The sequence below is a fragment of the Mesoplodon bidens genome (genome assembly GCF_964165515.1).
Source record: "Mesoplodon bidens genome assembly, chromosome: 1".
NCBI classification, from domain to species: Eukaryota; Metazoa; Chordata; class Mammalia; order Artiodactyla; family Ziphiidae; genus Mesoplodon; species Mesoplodon bidens.
The window spans coordinates 140549788-140572166 of record NC_138176.1 but is presented as its reverse complement, the minus strand read 5'-3'; the positions used below and the strand labels follow the sequence as shown (position 1 = coordinate 140572166).

The 22379-nt window shown below is 36.8% G+C and overlaps 1 protein-coding gene across 3 annotated transcripts in view; it reads left to right on the top strand.

Annotated features, from left to right (window-relative positions):
- The window catches only part of SLAIN2 (SLAIN motif family member 2), a 74741-nt gene extending 57907 nt beyond the window's left edge, over window positions 1-16834 (top strand). For all 3 annotated transcript variants that reach the window (XM_081250334.1, XM_081250333.1, XM_081250332.1), the window contains 2 exons: window positions 12111-12432; window positions 13805-16834. In XM_081250334.1, the coding sequence (XP_081106460.1) occupies window positions 12111-12432; window positions 13805-13871 (389 nt within the window). In that variant the 3' untranslated portion in view covers window positions 13872-16834. The remainder of the gene's footprint in view (window positions 1-12110; window positions 12433-13804) is intronic.
- Window positions 16835-22379: the final 5545 nt, after the last annotated feature.

The window sequence follows — 22379 nt, the reverse complement described above, 5'->3', positions numbered from 1 at the left end:
TTGCTCATTTGATCTTTGCAGCTAACCTGTGATATTTGCCGAGATTTGTTTTATTAGATTTACATCTGTATATCTATTTTCTCTTTTTGGGGGTGCAGTGCAAATGGTATTGCATTTAAAATTTTTATTTCCACGCATTTATTGCCAGCATATAGAAATAAAATCAATTTTTGTATGTTAATCTTCCATCCTGTGACTTTCCTGAACTCAGAATTTCTGGAAGGTTTTTTTTGTTTTGTTCTTTTGTTTTTAGATTCCTTGAGATTTTCTGTGTAAACAATCGTGGAGAAAGTTTCTTTCTTTCTTTCTAATCTATATGTCTTTTATTTCCTTTTCTTGTTTATTGCACTGGCTAGAACTTCCAGCATGTGTTACATAAGAGTGGTGAGAGCCTATATCCTTGCCTTGTTCCTGATCTTAGAGGGGAAGAATTCAGTCTTTCATCATTAAATATAATGTTAGCTGTAGATTTTTTGTAGGTGCTCTTTATCAAGTTAAAGTTCCAATTCCCTGTTTTTCTGAAAATTTTGTCATGAATATGCGTTGAATTTTGTCAGACACTTTTTTTACATCAATAGATAGGCTCATGTGATTTTTCTTCCTTAGCCTGTTGTTGTGGTAGATTACATGGATTGATTTTTAAATATCCTGGAATAAACCCCACTCAATCATGGTATATAATTTTTTTAATGTATCACTGAGTTCTGTTTGCTAATATTTTGTTAAGGAGGTTTATGTCTATTTCCCTGACAGATATTGGTCTGTAGTTTTCTTTTTTGTCACTATCTAGTGACACAGTAGTTTTTGGTACTACTGGTGATACTACTTTCATAAAATGAATTGTGATGTGTTCCCTCCTCTTCTGTTTTCTGATAGAGAGTGTATAGAATTGGTGTTAATTCTTCTTTAAACCTTTGGTAGAATTTTCCAGCAAAACCATCTGGGCCTGGAGGTTTCTCTTTCAGAGGGTTTTGAATTATGAAATCAGTTTCCTTAATAATTATATGGCCATTCAGTTTATCTGTTATATACAAGATGAGTTGTGCTAGTTTTTTGAAGAATTGGTTCATTTCATCTAAATTGTCAAATTAATGTGTGTAGGATTGTTCTTAGTACTCCCTTATGGTCCTTTTGATGTCTTCAGGGTCTGCAGTGATATCCCATTTCATTACTGATATTGGTAATTTGTGTTCTCTCTCTTTTTTATTTTGTCAGGCTTGTCAATTTTATTGTCCTCTTGAAAGAAATCTTTATTTCTTTGATTCTTCTGTTTTTCTTTATTCAGTCTCATTGATTTCTGCTCTTTATTATCTTCTTCTGCTTGCTTTGAGTTTATTTTACTTTCTCTAGCTTTTTGAAGTAGGAACTTAGATTACTGATTTAAGACTTTTCTTTTTCCTAATTATGACCCACAAACTTTGATATTTTGTATTTTAATTTTTATTTAGTTCCATTATTATAAAATTTCTATCGAGAAGTATATCATTTAGTTTTCAAGTGATTTTTTTCATCTTTTTGTTACCTTTTAGTTATTGATTTCTAGTTTGATTGTATTATGGTCAGAGAAAGTACTCTTTGTAATTTCAGTTTTTAAAAAATTGTTGTAATTTACTTTATGGCCCAGGGCATAGTCTGTCTTGGCTTATATTCTGTGGACACTTGAAAAGAATGTGTATTCTGCTGTTGTTTAGTGGATTGTCCTATAAATGTCAGTTACATTCTGTGGTTGGTGGTGGTGATGTTGAGTTCTTCCATGGTCTATCAGTTGTTAAGAGGGGGGTGTTTAAGTCTCCAACTATTGTGGATTTGTCTATTTCTCCTTTCAGTTCTGTAAGTTTATCCTTCACATTTTTATAGCTCTGTTTAGTACATACACATTTAGGATTGTTTTGTCCTCTTGGTAATTTGACCCTGCTTTCATTATGTTTTGTCCCTGATAATTTTCTTTTTCATTATCTGATGTTAATATAACCATCATGCTTTCCTTTTGTATTATTTGCTTGATATATTTTTTCCATCCCTTAACTTTCAACCTCCCTATATTTATATATATGTATATATACTTTTTTTTTTTTTCCGGTATGCGGGCCTCTCACTGTTGTGGCCTCTCCCGTTGCGGAGCACAGGCTCCAGACGCGCAGGCTCAGCGGCCATGGCTCACGGGCCTAGCCGCTCCGCGGCTTGTGGGATCTTCCCGGACTGAGGCACAAACCCATGTCCCCTGCATCGGCAGGCGGACTCTCAACCACTGTGCCACCAGGGAAACCCTATTTTTATATTTGAAGTGAGTTTCTTAAAGACAGCATAAAGTTAGGTTATGTTTTAAATGCATTTCTACCAAATCTCTGTCTTAATAATTGGTGTAGATGGACCATTTACATTTCATGTAATTGTTGATATACTTAAGACTGCCATTTTATTTGTTGTTTTTTGTTTTTTCTCTTTTTCATTTCTCTGTTTTCTTTTTCTGCATTCCTGTGGGTTATTTGAACATTCTTTAGAATTCCATTTTGACTTATATATAGTGTTTTTGAGTCCATATGTTTGCATATATAGTGGTTGCATTACATTACATTATGCATACATAACATCATATATACATATCACAGTCTGTAGATGTTATCATTTTATCACTTCAGATATGTAAACCTTACCTTTTTTCATGTACCTTTACCCTCACCCCATTTATAATTGTCATAAATATTTTCTTTAAATAATATTTCCAACAACATCAGTGTTACAATTTTTTCTTCAACCTGCACATATAATTTTGAAAACTCAAGGAGAGGGAAAGCCTATGTGTCTGCCCATATTTTTGCTTAACTTGTTCTTTCTTCTTTTCTGATATTCCAAGTTTCCATGTTTTTATCATTTTCTTTCTGTTTATAGAATTTGTTTAGCTAGGGATTTTGGGGGGGTGGGGGGGGCATCTGCTGGCCACAAATTGTGTTGGTTTTCTTTTGTCTGAGAATGTCTTGCTTTTCCCTTAGTTCTTCTAGGGTATTTTCTTTGAGTATAGGATTCTGGGTTGACATTTCTTTCAACTCTTGAAAAATATTTGCTACTTTTCTCTTGGCCTCTGGGGGCTATGATGAGAAATCCACTGTTGTTAGAATTCATTTTCCCCTATAGATTAGGTGTTATTTCTCTCTCTGATTTCAAGGTTTTTTCTTGTGTTTCATTTTCAGAAGTTTATAACTATGATGTGTCTTGGCATGGATTGCTTTGGATTTACCTAGTTTGGTGTTGTCCTAGTTCTTTGAATCTGCAGGTTTATGTCCTTTGACAAATATGGGAAGTTTTCATATATGGGAAGTCATTATTTCTCACAATACTTTTTGTCCTCTCTTTCTCCTTTCCTCCCAGTACTCCAGTGGCATGAAAATGCGGGTCTTTTCTTGTAGTCCCACAGGTCCCCAAAAATTCTGTTCAGTTTTTTCTTTTTTTATTGAAGTAGTTGATTTACAGTGTTTTGTTAATTTCTACTGTACAGCAGAGTGATTCAGTTATACATACATATATATATACACACATTCTTTTAAAAATTCTTTTTCATTATGGTTTATCACAGGATATTGAATGTAGTTCCTTGTGTTATACAGTAGGACCTTGTTGTTTATCCATTCTAGATATAATGGTTTGCATCTGCTAATCCCGAACTCCCAATCCATCCCTCCCCTACTGCCCTCTCCTTTGGCAACCACAAGTCTTTTCTCTATGTCTGTGAGTCTGTTAATGTTTCATAAATAGGTTCATTTGTGTCATATTTTAGATTCCACATATAAGTAATATCATATGGTATTTGTCTTTCTCTTTCTGACTTACTTCACTTAGTATGATAATCTCTGAGTCCATCCATGTTGCTGAAAATGGCATTATTTCATTCTTTTTTATAGCTGAGTAGTATTCCATTGTATATATTTAACACATCTTGTTTATCCATTCATTTGTTGATGGACATTTAGGTTGTTTCCATGTCTTGGCTATTGTGAATAGTGCTGCTATGAATATAGGGGTGTATGTATCTTTTTGAATTGTAGTTTTATCCAGATATATGCCCAGGAGTGGGATTGCTGGATCATATGCTAGATATATTTTTAGTTTTTTGAGGAACTCCCATACTGTTTTCCATAGTGGCTGCACCAACTTACATTCCCACAAATACTGTAGTAGGGTTCCCTTTTCTCTACACCCTCTCCAGCACTTGTTATTTGTGGACTCTTTAATGATGACCCTGTGACCCTGACCAGTGTGAGGTGGTACCTCATTGTAGTTTTGATTTGCACTTCTCCAATAATTAGCGATGTTGAGTTTTGTTTCATGTGCCTATTGGCCATCTGTATGTCTTCTTTGGAGAAATGTCTATTTAGGTCTTCTGCCCATTTTTCAATTGGGTTGTTTGTTTTTTGTTGTTGAGCTGTATGAGCTGTTTGTATAGTTTGGAAATTAAGCCCTTGTCAGCCACATCATTTGCAAATATTTTCTCCCATTCTGTAGGCTGTCTTTTTGTCTTGTTTATGGCTTCCTTTGCTGTACAAAAGCTTGTAAGTTTGATTAGGTCCTATTTGTTTATTTTCACTTTTATTTCTATATCATTGGGAGGCTTTTTTTTCTTTAATCTATTTTTTCTATGTTCAGATTGGGTAATTTCTTTTGTTCTATCTTCCAGTTCACTGGAGTTCCCCCGGCCCCCATTCTGCTACTGAGCTCATCCACTGAGTTTTTTATTTTGGTTAATGCATTTTTAAGTTTTAAAATTTACATTTGATTCCCATTTCTCTGTGTCTTCTATTTATTTGTTGAGACTTTGTATTTTTGCATATTTCAAGTGTTAGGAATTACTCATTCAAAAAATTTTATGATAGCTACTTTATTTTTTTTTAATATCTTTATTGGAGTATAATTGCTTTACAATGTTATGTTAGTTCCTGCTGTACAACAAAGTGAATCAGCTACAGGTATACATGTATCCCCATATCCCCTCCCTCTTGAGCCTCCCTTCCACCCTCCCTATCCCACCCCTCTAGGTCATCACAGAGCATCGAGCTGATCTCCCTGTCCTATGCAGCAGCTTCCCACTAGCCACCTATTTTACATTTGGTAGTGTATATTTGTCAGTGCTACTCTCTCACTTTGTCCCAGCTTCCCCTCGCCTCCCTGTGTTCTCAAGTCTGTTCTCTACATCTGTGTCTTTATTACTGCCCTGCCACTAGGTTCTTCAGTACTGTTTTTTTAGATTCCTTATATGTAATAGCTACTTTAAAATCTTTGTCAAATAATTCTGACGTCTCTGTCATCTTGGTGATCACATCTCTTGATTGTATTTCTTTATTTAGTTTAAGATCTTCCTGGTTCTTGGTATGATAAATTGTTTTGTTTTGTTTTTTTAATTGAAATCTGGACATTTTCAGATTATTAGAGTCTAGATCTTATTTAAACCTACCCTTTTATGAAAGGATATATCTTTCTCTGACACCACTCAGGCATTTGGTGGATGAGGGGCGGGGGGGTTTCATTACTGTTATGGGAATAGATACCCAGTTTCCCCACTCAGTTCCTGTTGACACCCAAGGGGGAGGGACCAACTGGGTGGAGGTAGAAATTTTGGCTCCCCATATGGTCTCCACTGAAACTGTGATGAGAGTGGTCTTACTACCAGTGAGCAATCATGAAAGTCCTGACTCTCCACTAATCCTCCGCTGACACCAACCCAAGAGGAGGGAAAAGAGCACCTCATTACTTCCTTCTCTCTTACCTCCCTGGATAAGGTGTTGGTAGGCCTTGTTCAGTCTCAAAAGGATAGAAGTCCAGGCTCCCCACTAGCCTTTGTTGGCATTGGTGACAGTAGTGCTACAGTTTTTTCTGTGGTGTTTGGCTGGAGCAGAGCAGTTATTATCTAAAAGTTTTCTTTCCTAGTCCTTTGGCTAGAGAGAGCAGATTTTTTTTTGGTCTGTCATACCCAAAGGCCTTTTTGGGTTGCTGCCTTCTTCAGCTTTAATCTGGGATATATGAGGCAAAAGAAAATCCTGGGAACTCATTACCATGTCATCCCTCAGGTCTCAAGGTTCCTGGGTAGTGTTTCTTCTTCTCTCCATGTTTCAGTCTTATGTCTGTTTTATATACAGTGCCCACAGTCTTAAATTATACTTTCTGAGAGAAATAGGGAAAAGTTCATCTATTCCATTTTCCCAAGTGGAAGTCTGAGATTCACATTCTTAAAAAATTTCAGGAGACAACCATTTCCCTGGCATAACTATTAATAGTTAAAATGGTGGTCAGAAGTTTTTCCAGAGGAAAAGGCTTTCACAAAGCCTATTTTCAAGGTAAGATTTGGTGAGACATTCCAAACATTATAGATATATTCCAGTATTTATAAAGCTGTGATGTAGAAATGAAGCACTCTCAGGGACTTCCCTGGTGGTGCAGCGGTTAAGACTCTGTGCTCTCAATGCAGGGGGCCCGGGTTCGATCCCTGGTCAGGGAACTAGATCCCACATGCATGCGGCAACTAAGAGTTCGCATGCCACAACTAAGGAGCCAGCAAGCCGCAACTAAGGAGCCTGCCTGCTGCAACTAAGACCTGGCGCAACCAAATAAATAAATACTATTTTAAAAAAAAAGAAAGAAAGAAATGAAACACTCTTAGCCTCATCAAGATGATCTGCCTAATTTCACCATACCCTCTACATCAGTCACCATAAAAAAGAAGCCTAGGACTCCTTGGTCGTCTCTCATCTACCAGACTGTCATTCACAATGTCTTAGTGAATCTCTTAACCTGACCTCATTTCTGTCTATCCCCAGCTCTCCAGACTTTTCCAAAATACTCCTTGAAACTCAGTGATCCTCCTCTGAACTTTACTGTTCTTGCCTCCTATCTGAAACCTGCATCCCCACCAAAACAAAATCCCAGTCAAAAGGCTGCCAAGTATGGTAAAAAACAAAAAACTAGGACTGAAGGTGGCTTTTCTGGAGTTGGTACTGGAAGGAGCAGGTCTAGGCACCACCCTTAGATAGTGGCTAGAGGATAACTTAGACATAGAGTCTCAGTTATCCAGTGAGTTTCCAGGAAGACAGTGAAACAACTTGGGCAGAGACAAAGGTGGGACTGTAGGGAATAGAATTGAGAAAACACTTTCATAGTCACCTATAGAAAGGGGAAGATGGATTATGTAAGGAAAAAAAAAAAACAACTTCTGTGAAGATCATGGAATTTGCAATTCCGGGTACTTGGGTCCTGTGGACATCTTGTCTTCAGTTTTCTACCAGAAGAGACTGTAACAGTTTGTTGGATATAATTGATTCAAGATATAATTGGTTCATAATTATTCTCAATTATGGCCTTACTTTAGAGCCCCTTATGGAGTTTGGGGGGTTTTTTTGTGGGGGGGGGGCTGCACCCTGCAGCATCCAGAACTTCCCCAACCAGGGATTGAACCTGCACCCACTGCAGTGGAAGCGTGGGGAAGCATGGAGTCTTAACCACTAGACCACAAGGGAAGTCCTGGAGTTTTTTTGTTTTTAATGACCTTTTCTCAGGTGGAATTTTAAATGCACAATTTTAATTACAAGAGTATACATTCATGCAGCCAGCCCAGTAAAGTTATCGAACATTTACATTATCCCCCAAAGTTTTTTTTGTACTTCCTCCTAGTCACTTCTCCCAGCCTCAGGCAAATATCTGATTTGTGCTTAGTTACCATAAGTTAGATTTGCCTAATTTTTGAGAATCATCCTTGTTGTATCAGCAGTTTTCTCCTCTTTGTTGCTGAGTGGTGTTCTGTTGTATGGATATACCACAATTTGGTTACCTATTCACCTGCTGACAGACATTTGAGCTGTGTCCAATTGAATGGAGTGTTCTATAAATGTCAGGTCAGCTTGATTGATGGTGTTGGTCATGTCTTTGTCCTTTCTGATTTTCTACCTATTTGTTTCATCTATTACTAAGGAGTGTTGAAATCTCTAACTAATTCTGGACTTTTTTAGTTCCTTTCAGTTATGTCTGTTTCATGTGTTTTGTATATTTGTTTTTGGGTATACATAGCTAGTATTCTTATGTCCTCTTGCTGAATCGACCCCTTTAACTTTATGAACTCTATCTCTGATGGTAATTGCTTTCTGATATTATTATAAACACTCCATCTTTTTCATAATCAGTTTTGTATAAGGTAACTTTTTCTATCCTTTTACTTTTAACCTGTGTCTTTATATCTAAAATGTGTTTCTTTTAGATAGCATGTTGCTCTTGCTTTTTTGTCCATACTGGCAATATTTACCTTTTTATTGGAGTGATCACTATTCACATTTAATGCAGTTATCAATATGGTTGGTTTAAAATCTGTCTCACAACTTGTTTTCTCTTTGTCTCTTCAGATTTTTGTTCCTTTTCTCCTCTGCTTTCAGTCTTTTGGAATATCTGAGTACTTTTTATATATTACATTTTATTTTCATGGTTGGCTTACTTTCTATCTCTCTTTTTTTTTAAGTGGTTGCTTTAGAGTGTGCAGTGTACATATTTAACTTATTACAGTTATCTTCAAGTAATATACCACTTCACTTATAATGTAAGAACCTCAGAACGGTATATTTCCATTCCTTCCCATTTTTTGTGCTACATTTATCATTTACTTTTACTCTCTTTATATATATTATATTAAATCACAGAATGTTTTTGTTAGTTTTATTTTACAGAGTTATCTTTTAGTGAAATTAAAAATGATTTATTAAAGATCTTTTATGTTTCCCAAAATATTTATCATTCCTGGCACTGTTTATTGCTTTATGCAGATCAGGGTTACCATTTGGTATCATTTTCCTTCTACCTGAAGAACTTCCTTTAGCATTTCTGTTAGTGAAAGACTTGCTGGCAACAAATTTTCTCAGATTTTGTTTGTCTTTCAAAGTCTTTACTTTGATGTTAGTTTTTGTTTTTGTTTTTGTTTTTGCGGTACACGGGCCTCTCACTGTTGTGGCCTCTCCCGTTGCGGAGCACAGGCTCCGGACGTGCAGGCTCAGCGGCCATGGCTCATGGGCCCAGCCGCTCCGCGGCATGTGGGATCTTCCTGGACCGGGGCCCGAACCCGTGTCCCCTGCATCGGCAGGCGGACTCTCAACCACTGCGCCACCAGGGAAGCCCTTGATGTTAGTTTTGAATTATAATTTTGCTGGATATAGAACTCTAGATCTAAGTCTGAGGTATTTTATCTTTGTTCCTCTGTTTAAACATTTAAAAAAAATTTATTATTCACTTTTAGAAATTTGATCATGTTGTTCCTTGGTGTGGTGTTCCCTTTGTTTGCCCTGCTCGGGTGTTTTTTTGTTTGTTTTTTAAACTACTTAAATACTTGAGTTTATAGTTTTCATCAAATTTGGAAGATTTTCAGCCATTCTTCAAATCTTTTCAGTCCCACTTATAACCCCTTTCATCTGGGACTCCAGTTGCATGTATTAGACCACATGATTTTGACCTGTAGATCACTGAGGCTTTATCATTTCTTTTTTGAGTCTTTTTCATTTCTTTTTTGAGTCTTTTTATTCTCTGTATGCTTTGGTTTAGATAATTCTTACTGTTATGTCTTCAGGTACCTCTTCTTCTGCAACATCTAAATTGTTATTAATTCCCATCCAGTGAACTTAGCACTTGGAATATATTATCAGTTTTTCATCTTTAAAAGTTCTATTGGGAATTCCCTAGCGGTCCATTGGTTAGGACTCTGTGCTTCCACTGCAGGGTCCCAGGTTCGATCCCTGTTCGGGAACTAAGATCCTGCAAGCTTTAGGGCATGGCTGATAATAATAACAATAATAATAGAAAAAATGTTTTTTTTTAAAGTTCTGTCTAGCTCTTTTAAAAATCTTTTATTTCTCACCTCATATATTTTTTAATATCCTTAAGTATATGTGTAATAGTTCTTTTTAAAGTCCTTGCGTGGTAATTCAGTCATTCCTGTGACTTCTTAATCTGTTTCTCTTGACTAATTTTTATCCTAGTTTTGGTTATCATTTTACTATTTCTTTATATGTCTACTAATTTTTTATTGGTTAGTGGACATTGTGAAGTTTTATGTTCTGTGCTGGATTTTGTTACCTTCTTTTAAATCGTGTAGACTTTGTTGTGGTAAACAGGTAAATTTTTTATGGGTTAGTTTAATCCTTTATAGCAGGGATCAGCAAACGTTTTCTTAAAGGGCCCGATAGTAAATACTTTAGGATTGTGGGTGATATGGTCTCTGTTGTAAGTTTTCAGCTACTCTTGTAGCTGGAAAGCAGCCATAGACAATATAGAAACACATGAGTGTTGCCATATTCTAATACAATTTTTTTCAGAAAAGCATTTTACTTTCCCATGGTGGTAGCTTGCTGACCCCTGCCTTAGTGGCTTGTTTTTAAGTTTTGTTTGAGTGGATTTGGGGTAGCTTTATTCTAGAACTAGTTTATTCCTTTTGGAGTGTCCCCTGATTGCCCTGGGTGTTTGACAAGGATTCTCTGCTCTAATTGGTTGAAACTCAGATGTTTCCTAGTCCTGTATGAGCTTTGGAAACTGTTCAGTTTACAGTGCTCCAGGCCTCCTTTGCCCAGTCTCATGGAGCTTCACTTGGTGCACGCACAGCTCAATATTCCAGCAAAGGTCCAAGCAGACCTCTAAGCTGAGTTATAGAGGTCTTCTGGAGCACCTCCCTCCTCTAAGGTAATCTGCCCTTCAGATTCCAAGTTTAGTATTCTCAAGTCAGCAAGATAACTTTGATCTACTCTGGGTTCTCCTCCACATTCTATAATCCAAGCCCCCCCCCCAAAAAAAAAGCCAGGGTGCCAGTAGAGCTCACTACATTTATTTTCCCTCTCTCAGGGATTACAGTCCTGTACTGCCTGTTGTCCAATATTTGAAAACTGTTCTTATGTATCTTAACTGGGTAAGCCCTGTCCTGTTTTTGTTAACATGGTTGGAAGTGCCTGTGGTACTTTTAAAATAAATATCTTGATTTCCATTCCAGACTATATTCTCTAGGGGTGGTGCCTGGGCTCCCCCCAACCCCCCACCAACCTTTTTTTAAAGTTTCTTGGGATTCTGACACACAGTCAAACTTTCCTCTACTCATATCCTTGGCAAACTAATGGAGGTTGAGAGAGAATATGGTGACTCTGATACGTTTCTCCCCTGCACTCTCCTCCCTTCCTCTCCCCACCCCAATTCACTCTGAACCTCACCCCAGAGTTCTTTGCTAGGTAAAGCATGTTAAGGTAATATTTTTTATTTATATTGTATATAGCCATTCATGGGCATTTGAAGAAACCTTCCAGAGATGATTTATCCAAAAAGGATAAACTGGAAAGGATGAATGTCCCCCAGGACATCTGAACTTACAGTGCTAAGGGACCACTACAAGAATAAAATTTATTTGAAGTCTTATTTTGACTTAAAAATTAATGCAAATTGTACATTTAATTCTTTCATATATCATTATTTGTTTCAACATGTATTTTAAATAACCACTTAGTAGAATTGACATTCCAGCAAAATGTACCATCTTTATCCTGTGACTTCATATACCTCTTGATATACCCCTAGCTAGATTTATAACTTCCCTACTTGGTGAAGCACAATAGAAGCAGGTTTAGTTTCTAAATTATAAGTTACACTGTGGATGATGCAGGACTTGGAGGTACACTCTCCAGATACTTGATACATGTTTACATGAATGTTTCTTTGAGGGGAAAGTGTGTTTCAAATTCCAGTCAGCTGTCTAGTAGTCAGCATTTTTTTCACCTCTAGAATATGGCTCAGGTTGGTTGCCACAGTAAAACAGAATGCTGCAGTGCCTTTTCTGGTATTGTAGATTCCTAGCTGACCTAGTTAAAACACTGTTGTCAAGGATAGTTGCAATCCTCTGAGTAAGGACTCGGTTACTTAAGAGCTACCAGTGATTGATCGGTCGATTGATCGATCAATCTATCTATCTATCTACCTCCCTAGAAATATTCTTTATTCCTTGCATTTCTGTAGAGTGAGTTTTCATGAATACTGATGTACTGGTGCCCAGCCATAAAGCAGTGGTTTCACTTGCACTTGGTTTCCACTGAAAACATTGATTTTTCTTTGCCATTCTACAGTACCTTCTCCAGGCAAATTCCGCTCCCCTGCAGCACCATCTCCTTTGGCTCTCCGGCAACCAGTAAAAGCATTTAGTAACCATGGCTCTGGTTCTCCTGGTAGCCAAGAAACGACACAACTCATGCAAACCACCTCCTCACCTGGGCCTCCCATGGTTCAGAACACAGTCCCAGCAAATCCTCCCAGCAATATCAACAGCACTACTCTAACCAGACCTGCAGGGACAACTGTGATGAGAAGTGGCTTGCCCAGACCCAGTGCCCCTTCTGCTGGGGGTGGTATACCAGTGCCTCGCAGCAAACTTGCACAGCCTGTTCGCAGGTAAGTGGCAAATGCCCTGCTTTGACTTTCTTGAGCATAGGGAAGTGGGTAGACTGGAATTATCCTCATCTCTGCATTTAATAGTGAAGATCAAGAGTCCTAGTGGGTTCCCACTAGCATCTTAGTACAATTTGAATAAAACATTACTTTCCTTACTTAAGAAATTCTCACTTGGGACATTGGGGTATTATATCACTTTGGTTCAGGTTGAATTTGCCCAGATGCCTAACATGATTAAGCATCTTGGTAAACTTCTAGAAAAAATTGTTAGAACCACTTCATTTGGATGTGGTATTTGTTCATTTTGAATATATTGATATTCAATAAAGATACTAAAAGCATAATAGAACCTAGAATGAAATTTAAGATAAAACTTCTAGCCATCAGGTCTGAGTATGTAATCCAGGAGGGTGGTTTTCAAACCTTGCTACAATTCAGAATCTTCTGTGGAATTTATGTAAATATAGAGGCCTAAGTTTTACCCACAGAGAGTAGATCTGGTATGAAGCTCAAAATCTGTAGGTATGCTGTTTTTAAATTTGTTTGTTTAATCTTCAGGTGATTCTGAGCCTAGCCAGGTTCGGAACCATATATCTGTAGTCTTCATCTACCTTTCAGGAATGTGCTTACCACTATCAGTAAACTTAGGTGTCAAATATAATTAAACTTGAAATATTTATTTGCATAAAAAAAGTGCTTTTGTGCTGTAAGCATTGAAACTGAATTACCCGTACTTCTTTTAGTCTAAGATAACATATTACATTTCTGAATTCAATAGAGTATAACAGCTTTTTGCTACGTACTATGCTAAATAACATATCTGTACCTTATGTAGTTTTTACAATAGCTTTAAACATGTAGGTACTGTTATTATGCCTATTTTTCAGAGGAGAATATTAAAATTTAATGAGGTTAAGTAATTTGCCTAAGATTTCAGCTAGTAAGACCTTCAGTTCCAAGTATGTCTGACTTCAGAGTCCTTTTAAGCACTATCCCATTCTGCCTCTCTCGTGATGGTGACACTACGCCTCTAATATCACATTCATTAATTTGCCCCTCAAATAAATAAGTAAATAATAAGCTTCGTGATCCATTCGGTTGGAAAAGACAAGACAATCTTTTCTCTTACTCAAGTGTCTATGTTAACAAAAAAGAGGTTAGTGCAGTCACCTGATGCCCAGTGAAACTTGAAAGTTGTGGACATGTTGAGCGTGGGATGGTTGCGCTAATAGCTGTTTAGAGCTTTGATCTCAGCAGTGCCCTAGAACATTGGATCGTGATGCCACCTGCAAAGTAATTAATATATATGAAAGATAAAATGGTAATGTTCCATTAAACCTTGCAAATCACTTTATAAATTGCTTTATTTCAGATCCTTGCCAGCTCCTAAAACCTACAGTAGCATGAAAGATGACAGTTGGAAAGATGGCTGTTATTGACCAGCAAAGACAAGAATGCAGAGTCCACAGCTTCATGGATACCCCTTCACCAGGCTAAAAGACAACTTTTATATGCAGACTGTTCAGATAAGACTCTTGGGATTTATAAAATCCCAGCCCTCTCTGTCTTAATTAGCACAAACTGACAGAGATGATCAAGCAGCACTTTAATGACATTTAACATCAGATGTGTTTGGTAATCATACAATCACTCTCCATGGAATCACTTTTAGTTTTGTTTAATAGAAACTAGGTTGATTTTTTAATATTTGACAGAGGCCAATATCTGGGCAAAAAACTAATGGATGCCAAAGAGAAATGCCCATTTGTAAATGAGAGAGTACCTTTGTGCACAAGAAACTGGTGAATTCAAGCTATCCAAAACTTCACATTCAACCTAATTTACTGTATAAATAGTATCAATAAATATTTGTGTTAATGAGAACTAATATTCTGACTACTTATCTAAAATGTTTCCCTAGTGTTTCACTAGTTCTCCGGGAAACTAGATTGAGATGGCAGGGGGGCAGGGTGGGAAGAAACCTGGGCTAGAGATTTAAAACATGATACCTAAATTTGGAAGAATCCTATAAGTTATTTTTGCAGATTCATTAGAAAAATTATTTTGTTTAATCTTAGGTTTTGGGTGTAGCTCACATATCACCACCACCAGATAGTGTTACAGCATGCATCCATCATGTTGCATTGACACATCAGACTCCTGTGTGTTTGTTTTGATTGCCAAAAGGGCTTAATATCAGTTGTACAATCTTTCTAAACTTTATAGCTCCTGGCTCAGGAAAGATAGCCTTTGCTATTGAAACCAACTTCTTCACATGCTGTCATCTGTTACAGAACTAAGAGTTCTTATTTTTATTAGCAGGTTTCCATGATGGGAAAGAGCAAGTAGTATGTGTGTTTATTCTTGATATAAATAACACCACCTCAGTGCTTACAGCCTGGAACAAAACCATACAATAAAACTGGGGAGGGAAATCTATGCACTTACCTTACAAAATCTCTGGTAATGACAGTTGTATTGTTACTATTAATTGACACAGTAGCCTATTATGTAGTGGGAAATTATAGCCTGCTGAATCCTACTTAAGTTGATCCACTTTAAACTAACCGTTTCAAAACATCCTTTGAAAATACTGCCCCTTTTAGATTCTGCCTGACGTCAATTTTTTGCATTTTTGGTAACAAATGAAACCTACTGCATATGACTCTAAGCTGTTAAACACTTGCTCTATGATGGCCTTTATGTATATCTTGGAAATCACTTATTTTGGTTTTATTCGACTATTACCAGACTAAAACTTCCTTCTTCAGCAGGCTTCTAATTTTTCATGGTGAGGTCTGTTTTTAAGTATTTAATTTGAACAGCTCTAAAATATTGGCAGCTGGGTCACTAAAGGATTTTAGATATTTGAACATAAGTTCATTTCCTATTTGTCAAACACACTCTGTAAGTTGGCAAAAGAAATTGAGAGAGAAATGGGAAGCTTATATTCAGGATAGCACTGAGGTTGATAGATTGAGAGGATGAAAGAACTTTTAAAACCAAGACCCCTGTTCTGCCATAACAGATCCCATGGTAGTCTTTATTAGCTTGACCAGTAGGGAGTCATTCAGTTAGCACAAACAGCTGGAGATTCAAAATGCCAGTGCTAATGTATTTTGGTGTTTCATGCAAGGAAGAAATTTTATCCATGGATTTGAGGGTGATGGGGATGGGTCAGGAAAGGATGGCGCCAGAATTCCACATGATGATGAACTTAAAAATGTTGCTTTTCAGAGGAAGATGAAGCATCTGTTTCGGGTAGAGGGGTATCGCATGTAAAAATCTAAGTAAGTAAAAGAAAGAACTAGCCACTGTCTCTTTTTGAAACCACATATACACAAAAGAAAATAGGTCTCAGTTTTCAGTGCAACATTGGAAAAAAAAATGCTGCAATCTACTAATTAAAAGGAATTTTAACCCTATTACAAAACACCCATTACATTTTTAAGTTAGATATCAGTTTCAAAAGGAAGATTCAGGTTATTTAACTTTGTTTTTAAATGGCTGCATCAGAAAAAAAATGTCTATTTTTTTTAATTAAAATATTTCATCACTTGTTAAAAACATATTTGGATCTGAGTTGGGTAAAGTATTATTTTACCTGCTGTTGTACTACCACAGACTATTGGCTTTTAGTTTCCTAAAGAGAAAAATTGCCTATTTACTAGAAAGCCTTTGTGTATTGCCAATTTTTCTGTTTGGGAAAAATCTAAGGATTCACTGTGGTTAGTCTTAAAGATGAAGTGTGGATTTGATAAACTAGTGCCTATGATTTTAACTTATGTTTGATATATAGTAGTAAGGGTTTTATGAATGTTGATTATTTTTTGTGCCAACAGCCCAGAATTGTCACTTATATGTAAGCAGAAAGCTGTGAGCTCTGCTTCCAAAGTTATTTAATTTTCTCAGTGTTTGAATGTTATTTTTTGTAAGTGTGTTAATAAAGTGTAAAGAATTGGAAAAAATATAAATATTCTTAACTCAAGCATTTGCTGGATCATTTTTCTACAAAACTTGTTTGTATAATATAAAACGCTCTCTGAAGGGTTGGCTTTTTTTGGTTTTCATACCCTGGAAATCACATTTTGTAATACTGGGGACCATTCATAATTGTCAGATACTTTTTAAAATTATTATCTCAGTACGTCACTTTTATAAAAAAGTTTTTCTGAAAGGAAATTAGATACATGTGTCCCCAGATGTTTGTATAACTCTAGAATGATCTAGACTATGTATATTTAACTTTTTATTGAATGTACAGGCGTCCATTTTTGACGTTATGCATGGTCCTTTTAGATCACATGAAGTTTGATTTGCAAAAACATTTCTATAGCCGAACTTGTATGTGTGGTTGCCTCCTTAATAAACAACCTGACCATAATGTTTATTATTAAATTTATATTTGTTTTTTTAAGTGTTTTATTAATTTCTGGATATGGTAAGACCTGCCCCCCCTTCCCACCAGTTGCCTACAATTGGTAATAATAAATAGCTCAGTTGATTTTTTTAAAACACAAACCCAAATCATATTGCCCTCCAGACTTGATCTCTGTGAGGTTGGAATATATCATGTTGTATTCTCTCTGCCCTAGTTATTTCATATGTGGATTATTTGAGGGTAAAATTTGTAGTTTACTCAAAATTGCTATTTTCCTGGAACTTTTTAACTTGCTGTGAATTGATATCTAGTTAGAAAAAGGTAGCATACATAAAACAAGCAAAAAACTATTATATAAGAGTATCCAGGAGGGAAAATTAATTACTTTTTCAAACCAAATATGAATATTTAGTTGATCATGTGCATCTTTCTCTTATGGATAAACAGAAAAAATCAAGAATTGTACACTGTTTTATTAGTTCCCCACATCCCTTTTGGAAGTTTTTACTGTCCTCCATGTTAAAATTGGTCTCACTAATGAGTCATAAGAAATGACACCTTCCTGCTTGAATTTTCTCCCAAGCCAACCTGAAAACTTTTAAGAACCATTTAAAATTAAATGCCATTATACTTGTAAATTAATGAATGAAAAGTTTACTTAAACTTGTTATATACCTTGTGTAACAGGAAAATGTATATGGTGGTTCTTGTGAATTATTTGCTGTATCAAAGTTTAGCTTTGAATTACAAAATAGAATAAGAATAAATGCTAGTGAAACTAACTTGGAGGGAGGTAGTGAACAGCATGTTCACATGAGCATGAAGCCGAAGTTAGCAACCACTAACATATTTGAATGATCTAAATAAAAGTCTGAGTAGACTAAATGGCCCTCTGGTTACTAGTATGAAAATGGAATGGATTTCACTCATGGACCTTAGCTAATACAACTCAGTTAAAACTATTAACTGCATGCTAATTTCACACCAATTCTTTACACTGGATAACTTTAATGTTTTCTCTTTAAAAAGAAGGGGAAAAGAGCTTTATTTCTTCTGATTTAAAAATAATAGACCCATTACTTTTTTACTTAACTGAAAATACTAAGAAATATAAACGGGGAAATGATCCCACATTTCACCTTGGGATCCTGCAATCCCACGTTCCAGAAATAAATATTTAAGTGCTGACCTTAACATGGTTATAAAATGCAGGTATCTCCCGCATTTCAAAGGTTCACTGTATGCCACTTTGCTTTTATGAAAGACCTATTAGTAGCTGTTTTCACTAATCAAAGAAATCTGAAGAGTGTTTTTGCTTTTATGAAAAAAGGGGAAAGCAAAAACAGCATTCAGTGTTTATTTTGCAGGGAGCAGTGTGCCCCACACTGTGAAGCTCCTTCATCAGGAACTACTCAGCATCTCAGCATCAAGCCACCATAGCTTGGACCTATGTGAGCATCTGTGCTTTATCTTGATTTATTTTGTGTGTCTGTTAGTGAGATGTGTCCTCAGATAATTGCTTCTTCACTTTATGCCATTTCAGCTTAGGAAAGGTTTCATAGAAATGCTTCTACTTTCAGTAGCAGGAGAAAACTGTATTAAGTGGAAGGGTAAGAAGTCTAATGTTTAAGATGAGAAAATACTTTTCACTTACAATGCTGACATGAGTTTGCTTTTGAACAGAGGTGTATATTAACTATCTACTGAAAGCATGACACATTTTTCAATTCCTGATTGTACATATTCCTTGACTTAAAAAAATATATTGTTTGTATCTTTATAACATCAATTGGTTTCTGTTATGAAAAATTATTTTAGGAAAGTAGAGAAACAGTAAATTATAAAGAAGAAAAAACACTAATTCCATAGGTAATCACCCACTTAAATTTAAGGATATTGTCTTTCTTCCCACTAATGAAATTGGGATTATATTCATGATTGACATTTTAACTTTTTCTTAACTCTGAGGTCACTGTAAGGACTGCCATCATTTAGCTTGGTTCTGCCCGGGGAGAAATAAGTTCCAGAAAGAGTATACATATATTCCAAAACTTTACCAAATTTATATTCTCATGTTCTTTATATAGTATCTTTTATTGACACTTGAGCTTCCCCCCCCACCCCCACCCCAGTCTACCAAGCCATGAATTGACAGTATTGGTTGAGTACAACTCCAGTTTCAAAATAAAATACCTCTGAAGAAATAGGCACAACCAAATAAAGAATCAAGATAGTCTAGATTAGAGTTCTCAGACTTTAGAATCACCTGACAGACTACTAAAATGCAGATTTCTGCACCCTACCCCAAGCATTCCTGTTTAAAAATAGAACCCTGGTCCCAAGAACAAAACTTCTAGGAATAGGATTCCCCAGCACAGGTCAGGTGCCCATTACTGTGCTAATTGACTATGGCAGGTGATTGGGGTTAAGTAAAAACCACGTAGCTCTTGTGAAAACCATATGGAGAGAATGAGGGAAGACCGTTTTCCCTGAAAGTGGTGCTATCCCCAGTAAGTAGGCCTAGTCTTGAGCAAACAAAACAGTAGGTACTTATACAAATGTCTCAGTGTATATCGTATAGAATGGTTATTTCATGTCAATGGTCATGTTTTCCTGGAGGAAACATTTGTAATGAGAGGGAAGGTTCCGATAGTATTTTTGAGCCCTTGGCTCAAATTGTTCATGCAGCCTAGTATCATTCCTGCCTTGAATTCCACAAAGTACCTCAGTATCCTTATTATAAGTTCCCATTAATACAAAGGTTGATTTAAGCTAAGATTCTGGCATCTGCCACCAGAAGGAAGTTAACTTTTTTAATTTTTTGTGTTTTTTAAATTGATACATAAAATATGTACAGAAAAGTGTACAAAACAAATGTTCAGCTGAATGAATTACTGAGTAACTATAATACATGTGTAACCACCATGTAGGCAAGAATTAGACTATTCAGAGCACCCAAAAAAACTCCCCTAATGCCATCTGCCAATCACTACTTCCTTCCTCCCCTTCAAAGATAACAGGTATCCTGACTTCCAACATTATAATTTAGTTTCTCCTATTTTTGAACTTTCTCTAATGTAACCAGACACTTTGTAATTTTTTTTCTGCCTGTCATTTTGATTAAAGGCTAAAAGTGGTGTTTCTGTCAGACTTGGCAGTAAACAACAAAGATAATGTGAGATTCACCTATGTTGCTGATGTCACTGTAGTGTGTTCATTCTCCTTGCCATATTATATGCCATTTTATAAATATATTACAATTTATCCATTCTAATGTTGAAGGACAATTGGGTTGTTTCCAGTTTAGGTCTCTTGAAAATAATGCAGATTTGGACTTCAGGGATAACCAAGATGGAGTAAGCCCTCAAAAGCCCTTCTCTCCCACTTACAACTAAAAATTTTGGACAAAATGCAAAAGACACTTACCTGTGGAGACTGAAAAGTAAACAAAAGCAGGTGGATTGGGAGGGGAGTCAAACCTGGAGAGGAGACCCATAGAGGGATGAGTTTTCCATTTTTTCCCTCTTTTATCTTAGCCCTGAGCTCAGAGAGGGCACCCAGCAGAGCTGTCATAAGGACTCCTCTGATAGTTTGAACCAGAGGAAATTCTGAGGGAAAACCTATGAAAGGAAAACCCCCAAGAATGAGAAAAAAAAAATAGCTCTTGGAAGCTAGGGCATGTTGGGGGCTTTTATTTTTGCTTTTCTTTCATGATTTGTCACTGGTGAGCACTCCAGTTAAGCCCTGGTAGCAAACAGTGCCAACAGTTAAAATTGATGGGAAGCCTGTTTTTCTGACAGAAGAAATGGGAAAAGAACCTCTGCAGTTTGAAGAATGTGACGATAATCCCTATTCTTCTCTGTTCTGTTTGTCCGGAAGGTAAACTGAGTTGTGGCAACTGCACAGTAATAGTGATGGAGCTAAAATTCTGAGAGAACCCTTATATCTGGTCAGAGGACAGGGCAGAGGTGCCCTTTGGGACAAGGGGGGAACTGATGAGAGAGCTGGAGAAAGCAGTTCTTTATGTTTTGATTACTGCAAGCGCCAGGCTTACCCCTGAGCTGCACATACTCAGACCCAAAGCAGCACAGCAAAGCCTTTGAGAACTGAACTAATTTAAACCACTGAACATGACACAACCTAACTGTGTCTGTCATGCACTGAGCAGTGCATGTGTGAGGTAGATCCAACATAGCATAACAAAGCCTTTGTAAACTAAACTGACATTGGAACCACAGCCCGCAGAAGATGGAACAGAAGTTGCATTCTGAACCTATCTGGGTTGACTGTTTAAACAAACAAAAATCAACATTGTCCAGAACATTTGAATGGGACCTAGAGTCAAAATGTCTAGCATATAATCTAAAATTACTCAGCCTGTAAAGAACCAGGGAAATGAGATCATTTCTCAAGAAGTGAGACAGCAAATATCAACACCGATATGGTCCAGATGTTAGAATTATCAAACTTTAAGGCAGCCATTATAACTATAACATGAGACAAAGGAAAACACTCTTGAGATGAGTGGAACTATAGAAGTTCTCAACAAAATAGAAATTTAAAAAAAAAAAAAAGACATTTTAGAACTGAAAAGATATCTAAAATTTAAAAAATTTTCTAGGGGCTTCCCTGGTGGCACAGTGGTTGAGAGTCCGCCTGCCGATGCAGGGGACACAGGTTCGTGCCCCGGTCTGGGAGGATCCCACGTGCCGCGGAGCGGCTGGGCCTGTGAGCCATGGCCGTTGAGTGGGCGCGTCCAGAGCCTGTGCTCCGCAGCAGGAGAGGCCACAACAGTGAGAGGCCCGCATACCACAAAAAAAAAAAAAAAAAAAAAAAAAATTTCTAGATGGATCCAATAGCTAACTGAAGATGACAGAAGAGTCAGTGATATTGAAGGGAGATCAATAGAATTTATTAAACATAGAGAACAGAGTGACAAAAGATTGAAAAAATGAGCAGAGCCTCAGGAACCAGAGGACCAATATCAAAAGGCCTAACATTTGTTTCACTGGAGTCTAGTAGTAAACTCTCAAAAAAAGTCATTTGTAATGTTTTCCAATGTCCAGGTAAATATTCCCACCATGGCCATTTTCAAGCTATCAACATGATGTCATTGAACGTAGTATTGGGAAGAGTTGTGCAAAATCAGCTTGTGAGTTGGTACAAGCTGGCTCTAGCACAGCAATGTTGGGATCCCAGAAAAGGAGGAGAAAGAGCTGGGTATGGGGCAATTATTTGAAGAAGTAATGGATAAAACTTGCCAAATTTGATGAAAGACAAATTTACAGATTCAGGAATCTCAGTGAACTGAACCTACCTGGGTTGATAACAGGATAAACTGAAAGAAAGCCACACCAAGACACATCATAATTAAACTGCTTAGCTCAAAAAGGAAAAACTCAAAAGAAATACAGAGATACATCATAATTAAAGTGCTGACAACCAGAGATAAAGAAAAAAAATCTTGAAAGCAGCTGGATTAAAACACTTTATGGGGACTTCCCTGGTGGAGCAGTGGTTAAGAATCTGCCTGCCAATACAAGGGACACGGGTTCGATCCCTGGTC